The sequence below is a fragment of the Tetranychus urticae genome, chromosome 1 (assembly GCF_039701765.1).
Source record: "Tetranychus urticae isolate SD_2017Ah chromosome 1, NJAU_TeUrti_SD_1.0, whole genome shotgun sequence".
NCBI lineage: Eukaryota > Metazoa > Arthropoda > Arachnida > Trombidiformes > Tetranychidae > Tetranychus > Tetranychus urticae.
The window spans coordinates 12,939,499-12,949,842 of NC_142958.1; the positions used below are offsets into that span (position 1 = coordinate 12,939,499).

Sequence of the window (10,344 nt, forward strand, 5' to 3'; positions counted from 1 at the left end):
TCTTTCAGTTTCCAATTTTTCTTTGCTTTGGTAAAATTTCCGATGACTTTGGATGAAAAGTCATTTGTTTCATCCACTGATTTCCAGAATAACTTGAGTCAATTGAAAGGGAAAAGTGATGAATTATTGAAATCTAATTTGAAGAAAAATCTTACCAAAAAATTAGTGAATGTTGATGAAATGGAAAAGGTTAATTTGAATAAAAAATGGACTGAATTGCTTGATTCAATTGTGATTTTGATTGTCGTTTCTATTAGATTAACAAGTGATGGAAAAGATATTTTTAACCTTTTTCTGGATGAATAATCTTGGAGCGCAATGATAACAAGATGAGAATGATGAATTACAGTGGATAAATCATGATAACATCATCTTTGTTTTTGATCAATGAAACATTAACTCGATACTTGTAAACTTGTGAGTGCAAAAAAGTACAGATTGAACATTTATTTCGACTAGAATTTTTCATCATCATGTTGATCCTCATTTAGTCAGTTGCAATTGAATAGCAAGGGAAATACAGAAGAAGATGAAAAAATGAAAATTTCCATGAGAATGAAGAAGAAGACAAAATTTGAAAAGTAAACATTGGATGAGGAAAAAACTGTCCCAATGTTTGCTTTTTGAGGACAACCAAAAGTCTTTCTTTTCATTTGTAAAGACATTGATTCATCTCTTTTTTCATCATCGCTTTTTTACAAACACTTCAACTGTTGATATCATTTTGATCATCATCAACTGGATCAACCTCTTAACCAGCCAAATTCCCACCCTCATCATCATCACCATAACTATCATTAGGATTTGTGTGGCCTTTTTTTCCTGGTCATTGTCGTGATTATGATTAACGCAATTCTAATCTCTATTCAGTCAATTTTGATCAGTTCATCAGTTTCTGTCTACTTGGATTGTTTACTTTTTTCAGTTTCCGTTAATTAATTTAATCGTCGGAATGACATTCATGACTTGATAGTCATCAATAACACCATCAACCATGATTTCAATCAACACTTTCAAGGATTCAAATGAAATTGTAAATGAACAAATAACTCATTGATGCTTCTTTAATCATCATTTTTAAACACTTTGTAATTTCATTCATCCCAGCAAACCAAAAAATTGCAGCGTTTAAGTGCTACGAGTAGCGACCAATTTCCTGCTAAAAATAAAGTAATTCAATCAAATCAAGTCTTGTCTAGAGAGTTCGCATAAGGTTAAAACGCGAATGATTGCCCCTTCGCGTTTTTTTGCGTCTTGCGCAAGCATTTTTCACAATACAAGTCATAAATAGTTAGTTATTTTTTAAGATTAACCATTAGTCAAGTGGTTAAAGAGTTGGTCAAAATTGGACGAGTGTTGATGGGTCGAGTCTTGATTGGGGATTGATTTTTTTGCTTTTGAAACCGTGGCGTACAAATATTTAGTAAAATCAACTTTGAGTTCCTTTAGTAAATAATTTCGCTTATGCAGACACAAACCTGTGACGCTCGTTTTTAAAACGAAGGGGAATGGTTTTCTGGGATTGGTTAACGAAAACTGGTTCTTTATTCATTGCGAGTGTTCAGCTTATCGACTTGATTTTGCTCAACGAAGTTTTTCAACGTTAATGTTCAAAGTTAAAGCGCCTGAATCAAATGTGTTAACTTGAACTTGCTAGAAGTTTTAACATGTTGACAGAGAGATGATCTCTTGGTCTTAAACTGCATAAAATTTGCATCCAGATGAATCGGTTCAAGCACAAAACATTAACAATATGGTTGAGATTGACGAGGGAATCGAGTAACTGAATAGTCTAAGCTTATTGAGTCCGTAAACGAAACCACTGAAAGATTTCAAGACAAGACAAGAAAATGAATTTGATTAGATTTATCATATTTAACTTGCCGAAACCAAGAACTATTCATCAAGAAAGTATCCAAGAAGTTATGATAGCAACGAAGTTTATAAAATAATGAAAGAATGGTACGCTTCAAATTGAAATCTTGAACAGTTAGTGGAATTATTGTCAAAAATATTCAAAATTATGTGCAAAGACGCATGTCTAAGCTTGTCAGTGATTTGAGTTTCATAAGTATTGAGTTTCGATTGCAATATGATGCATAAATATTTAAAATTGCATATTTATTGATGTTTCATAACAATTTGCGACAACAAATTGTCTTTAAACACCAATAAATATGCGAAATATCACTCATCAAGATATCGATAAATTGTTCTGTAAAAAGTCATCTACCTCATGCGGCATATTGAAGCACTTTTAAGGTTCGATTTTGTTACTTCTAAGCGATCAGACATTTCTTTTTTGCAATGCACTCAGCATCCTTGGCTAGTGCTTTGATTAAGTGTTTTATTTCCATTCACAGTTTGATGGAAAAGTTGATAAATGCAGAGTTTGATTAGTTTTATTCCTTTATTGCAGTTATTATTATAACTTTCCGATTGTCTTTCAGTAAAACGTATTTTCAATTTTGACTTTGATAAAATTAATCAGTGGATTCATGATAGAATCTCACAGATAATCAGTGTTTTTCATTCATTTTGCGGCTTAGTCAAGTTTGTTATTCGGTTTAAAAACTGTTACTTTTATGCATCGATTTCATTGAATTAACCAAGTGAATATGTTTACATTATGATTGATTTGAATAATAAAGTAGCCTTAATTACTGGTTCAAGTGATGGGATCGGAAAAGCAACAGCTTTACTCTTCTCATCTTTAGGTGCTAAAGTAGCCATAGTTGGACGTGATCAAAGTAAACTGGACAAAGTTGCTGCTGAATGTGAAGCCAAGTCGCCTCATCACTACAAGCCAGTTGTTATCAAGGCTGATTTTGTTAGAGATGAAGATGTTATTCGAACCTTTGAAGAAACCCTTTCTGCTCATAAAACTTTGGACATTTTGGTCAACAATGCTGGTCTTGCTGCGACCAAAGGATTTGGCGAACCAGACTTTATGGCTGATTACGATCGAGTTCAGCAGATTAATGTTAAAGCTGTTGTTCGTCTAACTGAATTGGCTGCACCACATTTGAAGCAAACCAAAGGAGCTATTGTTAATGTTTCAAGTGTTGCAGGCATAAGACCAGTGAGTATTAATAATTTAGTTTCACAAGCAAACTGAATGTCTCAATTTCGACTTCTGTTTCTTTTACAGTTTGTACCAGTTTGGTCTTATTGTATGTCAAAAGCTTCCCTGGATATGTTTACCAAGTGTATGGCTGGTAAACTGGCTCCTCATGTTCGAGTAAATTCAGTTAATCCAGGATTAACCCGATCAAACTTCTTTTCGTCTCATCCTGATCCAGACGCTTTGTTGTCAGCTTTAGCTCAAGAACAACCTTTAAAACGAATCGCTGAACCAATAGATATTGCCAATGTGATTGCTTTCCTCGCATCGGATGCTGCAAGAAACATGACTGGTTCAATTGTTGTTTCAGACACTGGTGAGCTGATTGCTGATCCTTATGCAAAATGAATCTCATTCAATTAATGAAGTCAAAACTGGTAATAAAAATCACAATTAAAACGATCAATAGTGTATTTTATTTAATATTTAAGCAGATAATTGTTGACATTTCTAGTAATTTTTAACTGAGAAGATACAAAATGTATTATTACATTTGATTTACTCTGTTTTTATAATGTAATGTAAGTATTGTAAATGTAATCAACAACGAGATGTCCAGAGACGGAAATGAAGATTGAACCAGTCATGTTTCATGAAGCATCAGCTGCGAGGAAAGCAATCACATTGGCAATATCTACTGGTTTAGCAATTCGTTTTAATGGCTGAACTTTTTCGAGGGAATCCTAGATAGCTGTTGGATCGGGTATTGCACGAACAAAACTGGTTCTTACTATTGACTGGATTTCTTTACTATTCAGGATTAACTGAATTGAAATAAAATTCTGTAATGAATTTAGATATTATGTTTAAAGATCATCTAAAATATGTATCAAAAGTGCTGCTGTATGCAGAAAATAAATATCGTTTCATTTTTGAATGATATTTGTGTTTAGACTTCAGTATGCTTCAAATTCATGCTACAAAATTTTACTTAGTAGTAATAAAGATACACAAGATACCCCATTCTCATTGATTACTTATCGATTATATTAATAATTCATTATCTTAATCCATCTATCAATCAAATTGATCTACTCATTATGCAGAAATTTGTTGAAAAACCATTTTTATCAATCTGAATCTTTTTTTAGTAAATTAAATATGTCAGTAGTTCATTCTTCTGGTTTCGTAAGATTTAAAAATAACTGATATGATAATATAACCTAGTTTTTGAGTATAAATTCAAAGTTTCATATTGAATTTTATTCATTCGTATTTCTGCCTCACTGAAGATGAGTCAAAATTGTGCTGAGTTTATACCCATCATGAATTTAGTAGCTCATCCATCTGGATTCTATACTTATGATGGAATACCTTCAGTCAACCCGCAGAATCGTGTTATCATGGTTGAACTAAGTGAAGATGATACAGATAGAGAACTTACGCGAGAAGAAGAAGATATATTGGAAATGACAGTTCTTTCAGCTGTTGAAATTGATGAACCTGTTCAAACAGATGCTATTGGTGATGCTCAAAGACCCCTTACTGGCCTTATCGAAGTGGATGGCGATGGCTTGTCTCGAATGAATCGAGTTTCACCTGTTGTCTTAGACGATGTCGATGATATTGAAGTAGATGATGGCGAATCAATTCAAAGAAATTCTGCAAATCACGCTGCAGTTGAAGCAATAGAGAATGATGATGTAACCGGCATTTATCGAAATGAAACAGTGGCAATCAGATACGTTGCTGGTGGTCTTTCTGAAGACGAACGAATATCGATACAAATGACGGCTCTCGACGGTGTTCCATTTGTTGAACGTAGAAGCATTGATCGTATTGAAGTAGATGATGCTGGTCGAAGTAATTATAATCGTGATTCATTGAGATCGGCGATAAGAAATGTAGTTGGTACAACTATCAATTACTTTGCAAATCACGTGGTTGCTCGCTTTCCACAGTATGTGACTATTGAAAGTCGCCTTGCTACTTTTAAAGATTGGCCGAATCCAGCTATTACACCATTAGAATTGGCTGAAGCTGGTTTTTTCTATTCAGGACAATCTGATCTAGTTACTTGTTTCCACTGTGCTAATTCACTTTTGGAATGGATAAAAAACGATAATGCTTGGGTTAATCATGCACTTTTTTCACCTTGCTGTACTTTTATATACATCATGTGTGGGGTACGATTTATTGAATCAGTCACAGGTAGAAATGATTCTGTTAGACCTGCAATCACAAAAGTAGAACCAGCAAACAGTAGATATACTTGTAAAGTTTGTCTGGAAAAGGAAGTAGGCTGTTGTTTCTATCCTTGTGATCATGCAGTAACATGCATAGATTGTACCCCAGGTGTCGCTACTTGTCCTTTGTGTCGTTCTTTTGTAGCAGGAGTATTTAGACTTAAGTTCATTGATTAAAAATTTTATTTACCATGAGATTCTTGCAAGAGAACATTGAAGTTGTCAATCTGGTCACTTGCTTTAAATTGAATTCAAAACTTTGTAGAAAACAAATAAAAGATACTTTTCAAGGTATAAAGTATAAAAAATCATTTCCGGGAGGTGTGCTTAAGTATCCTGATGGGTGTCTGCTTGTCTTTGACTCTGGAAGAATCAATGTGACTGGTGTTCAAAATATTGCGACTGCAAGTGTTTTAATTGATCGATTTTGTGCTAAGTACCCTCAAGATCTAAAGTTCACTTCTTTCAAAATAGTTAACATCACTGTTTGCACAGAGATAATTGGTGATTTTGACTATAATAAACTATTGTTACACCCAAGAAGCACTTACGAACCAGAGTTATTTCCAGGTATACACCTGAAGCTGGACGATTCAAACGTTATTTACATAATTTTTTGGTCTGGAAAAGTTATAATAACAGGATTGAAGGACTATAATTCAATTTGGCATTATTGCGATGAATTTGACTATAATATAAGACTGAAGTCAATATAAAGATAAAGGTTTTAAAATTTTTCAGTAAAATTTATACAATGGAAATGTCTCCGGCTGATCAACATAGAATGTGGTACAAAAAAGTACTCTTTTCTGTACAATTGATGGTATTGGTCGCCATGCTTATAACAGCCATAGCTAATATTGTTTTGAAAACTGGTAATTTACCACTCTGGACCGCTGTACTCGGATCTTCTCTTGGATATCTGCTACCAAACCCAAGACTAGGATCTTTCAAGTCTGAAACCCCGATACAAACTCCTTCTAATCCATCATCAGTTGTAATTTGAAAATCTCAATATAAATAATAAAAACAATTTATTGAAGTAAATGTCTGTCTCTATTTATTTGAAACACCCTTTTACAATGTTAATAGCAGGACCAACCGGTTCTGGTAAAACTTATTTCATCAGGGACATGATCAACAAAGCAGCATATATTTGTGATCAACCACCAAAGTCTATTACTTATCTTTATGGAGAGTATCAAAAAGTGTTCAATTCAATGAATGCTGTGAAATTTATCGAAGGACTACAAGAAGAAGTGATTAATGAACTCGGTAATGATGAACCACAGTGGGTAGTTATAGACGATTTAATGTCAGAGGCAGTGAATCAAACTTTTGTTAGTAACTTGTTTACCAAAGGGTCTCATCATAGAAATATTTCAGTAATTTTGATTACCCAAAACTTTTTTATGAAAGGAAAAGAGAGTCGAAACATAAGTCTCAATAGTCAATATGTTGTATGTTTTAAAAACCCTCGGGATAAATCTATGATTACAAACATAGGACGTCAAATGTTTCCGACAAAAATAAAGAAATTTCAAGGTGTCTATGAAGATGCAACTCAGGGTCCATATTCATATCTTTTTATTGATCTTAAACCTGATACACCTGAAAAAATAAGGTTATTAACGAATGTTTTCAATGAACATGATAAACCCATGTATACGTATGTGATATAAATTATATAAAGGTCAAATAATTTTTGTATACAACATAAATGTCGATTGAAGGTGTTAAAAAGTGTCTTCCGACATTAAAAAAGCTTGCTAAAGCCAAGACTAGAAAACAAAGAGAAAGACTTTTAGCTGAAGCAAAATCTTGCATTTTTTCCGCAATTTCTGAAATAAGTAAAAATACCCTCAACGGACATATACCAATTCAAGACTTATCTCGAACGAAACTTGAACCTTACAAATTTGAACTTAGAAAACTTTCAAGAAAAAGTATCTCCCTCAAGAAGAGAAAAGAAATTATTTTACAAAGCGGTGGTGCATTTTTACCTGCATTACTTTGGCCAGCAATATCTTATTTAGGAGGAAAGTTGGCTGATAAATTTATACAATGAATATAATCAATAAGATGGTTGTGATTCCAGAAAAAGAATATAATCTCCTCAAAAGTGATAGTAATATTGTTGAAAATGTGCCTGCTATTGAGGAAGTGTCAAAAATGTCGAAAATTGAAGAAGATAAAACTTGTTCTAAAATTGATTTGAATGAATATAAAGAAAGCTTCAAAAGAGCGGTTCAAAAGTATGAAAATAAATTATCTAAAAGACCTAAAAAGGTTAACAAAGTTGTGAAATGTCAGACAATCAATTGGACCAACGTGAAGAACTTTTGAATCAACTTTATTATGACTTGGATAGTCATGGTAGTTTCGGAGGTGCTAAAAGACTTTTCAGAGTTGCGAAGGAGCATGACCCATCGATTGAATACAATGATGTAAAACAATGGTTGATGAAGCAAGAAACGTATACAAACTTTCGGATACGACGGAAAAAATTTCAAAGACTAGCTGTATTGGTTGATAGAATCGATGAGCAATGGCAAGCAGATCTTATGGACATGTCCTATTGGTCAGGGCAAAACGATGGAGTCAATCATTTGCTTGTTGTGATTGATATACTGAGTAGATTTGCATGGGTACAACCGTGTAGAGATAAAGCAGCACCCACAATCATAAATGCTTTTTCTGAAATTTTTGCTTCTGGAAGAAAGCCTGAAAAACTACAAACGGACCAAGGACGAGAATTCAACAATAACAGGTTCAAATTTTTTTGCACGTCTCAGGGTGTACATTATTTCACCACAACTGACGCTTCAATAAAATGTGCTTTAGCTGAACGTTTAATACGAACATTACGTTCTCGTATATACCGTTTCATTTACCATAAACATACACATCGTTACATTGATGACTTACAAAACATTGTTGATAATTACAACAACTCTTACCACAGAACTATTAAGACAACTCCAAACTCTGTAACACAAGATAATCAACAATCTATCGTGCAAACTATTCAGAGATCAATAAAAAATGAAGAGAATAAAAAGAAAACTTTCAATGAAAATGACTTTGTTAAAATTCCATTAAATACTGGCAATTTCGAAAAAGATGCAGTACAGAAATGGACTGATGAAGTGTTCAAAGTTTCAGGGGTTAAAGAAACGCCTCAAAAATTCATCTATAAATTGAAAGATTTACAAGGTGAAAATATATCATCAATTTTTTATCCTGAAGAATTACAAAAGGTTGATTTTGACCCTAATAAAGTGCGCAGAGTTGAAAAGATAATTCGGAGAGTTTATGACAGATCACGAAGACAATATAAGTACTTAGTCAAGTGGGAAGGCTGGCCAAGGAAATTCAATAGTTGGATATCCGATATCACTCTTGCAAATGACAACAATTAACTTTACAATTGACCTAGTGTCAAATGGGTCTACAGACATCTTTCCAGAAAATACATTATCAAAATTTCAAAATCAAATTGATCCTGCATTGGAACTTGATGGTGATTGGGAAGTTGCATTAACAGAAATTTATTTTCCCATCAAATTTGCTATTGATATATCAGAGAAAATGCAAGTTAATTTTAACCTTTTGTATACAAAGTTCACCTTTTACCCAAATATCGACTTGAGAAAGGTATACCCTCCTGACAAAAAGTGGATGCAATATGCGACTGCGGGTGGTTATGAGTCATCTGTTGATATTTTTCCAGATGAACCTGTGAATGCGATATTAGATAAACTCAACACTGCAATGATGGCAAATTTGAAAAGTCTCAACTCTGAACTTGTTTTCGATCCCTATCCTAAATTCGTTTGCGAAAATGGGAAAACAATCTTCTATCCTGGTCTTCTCACTACAATAGAGGATAAAGCTACCCCGCTTAATGTTTATTTAAATGGTCCTGTTGATGAGATAAAAGCAAAATACAAAAAAGATTATAACATTGATTTAGAAGAGATAGGCACGCTGTCAACTGAAGAGAATATGTTACCGTTGAGACATTATTACAAAAACATACTTATTGATGAAATGAACGTTTTTAATGCTTTAAGTGGAGAGAAAACTGAGAAATATAAAGAAATTATATCTACTGTAGTTGTTCCGCAGTTTTCAGACGGCAAATTAATGGAATATTTAGGCTTTCCTCCATCAGCTGATGCTTTAATCGATAATATTGACCCATTTAAACAGCAAGTTGAAGTGACAACACCTCTTTATCACAAAAACAATGTCAATCTGATGTACGTTTATACTGATATCATACGTGATCATGCGGTTGGAGGAACTAAAGCACCTGTATTGAGAGCAGTACCATTGACGACTGGCATTTATCAAGGAATCGGTTATTGTACATTTGAGCATCGAATATATTATCCAGTGCGGAAAAACCATATTGAAAATATTGCGATTGTTTGCTTGGATGATACTGGAGAGCAGATTAAATTTGCAAACATTGGAAGAGTTTTTGTAAGCTTAGATTTTCGTAAAAAGAATTAATATAAAGAAAACAATGTATTTAAATGATGAATTTATTAAAATGATTCAAAGAAAAACTTACTGTCCTAAAGATAGTGATTTCAATGACTATTTTGCGCATCAAGTCGGTTCTGGATTCGGAGACATCAGAATAGTCAGAGGTCCTAGATATCAAAGAGGGTATGGCTTCGGTAGCTTCTTCTCTCGCTTAGCTATGCCTGTTATAAGGTATTTGGGCAAAGAAGCTCTGAATAAAGGAGTCAGTATCGGTAAGCGTGTAGTACAAGACCCTCAAATTCAACAAGCTTTTAAAGATAGTGTTAAAGATTTGGCAAATAAAGGACTAGCTAAAATTAAGGAAAAGGTTGTAACGCAAGAAGGAAGTGGACGAAAAAGATTATATAAAAGGAGACAAAAGTCTAAACCTCAACAATCTTTACGTAAAGTGAAGAAGCACACTCTGAAAAGAGTGAGCAAAAAGAAAGGAATCAAAAAGAGGAGAGTAATAAGAAAACAACGAGATATTTTCAAATA

General features: G+C 33.5%; 1 protein-coding gene across 1 annotated transcript; it reads left to right on the plus strand.

Moving 5' to 3' along the window:
* Positions 1-2,426: 2,426 nt before the first annotated feature.
* On the plus strand, positions 2,427-4,001 carry LOC107361146 (uncharacterized). Its single transcript, XM_015927894.3, has 2 exons — positions 2,427-3,082; positions 3,152-4,001. Exons 1-2 carry the CDS (start codon positions 2,630-2,632, stop codon positions 3,470-3,472), a joined length of 774 nt encoding a protein of 257 aa, XP_015783380.2. The 5' UTR covers positions 2,427-2,629; the 3' UTR covers positions 3,473-4,001.
* The last annotated feature ends 6,343 nt before the right edge of the window (positions 4,002-10,344 follow it).

What these genes read in the sequence shown, in the direction of transcription:
- LOC107361146 (XM_015927894.3), top strand. Translation starts at nt 2,630, where the DNA reads ATGATTGATTTGAATAATAAAGTAGCCTTAATTACTGGTTCAAGTGAT. An exon ending in GTGTTGCAGGCATAAGACCA is followed by an intron (nt 3,083 to 3,151) that starts GTGAGTATTAAT and finishes TTTCTTTTACAG; the next exon opens with TTTGTACCAGTTTGGTCTTA.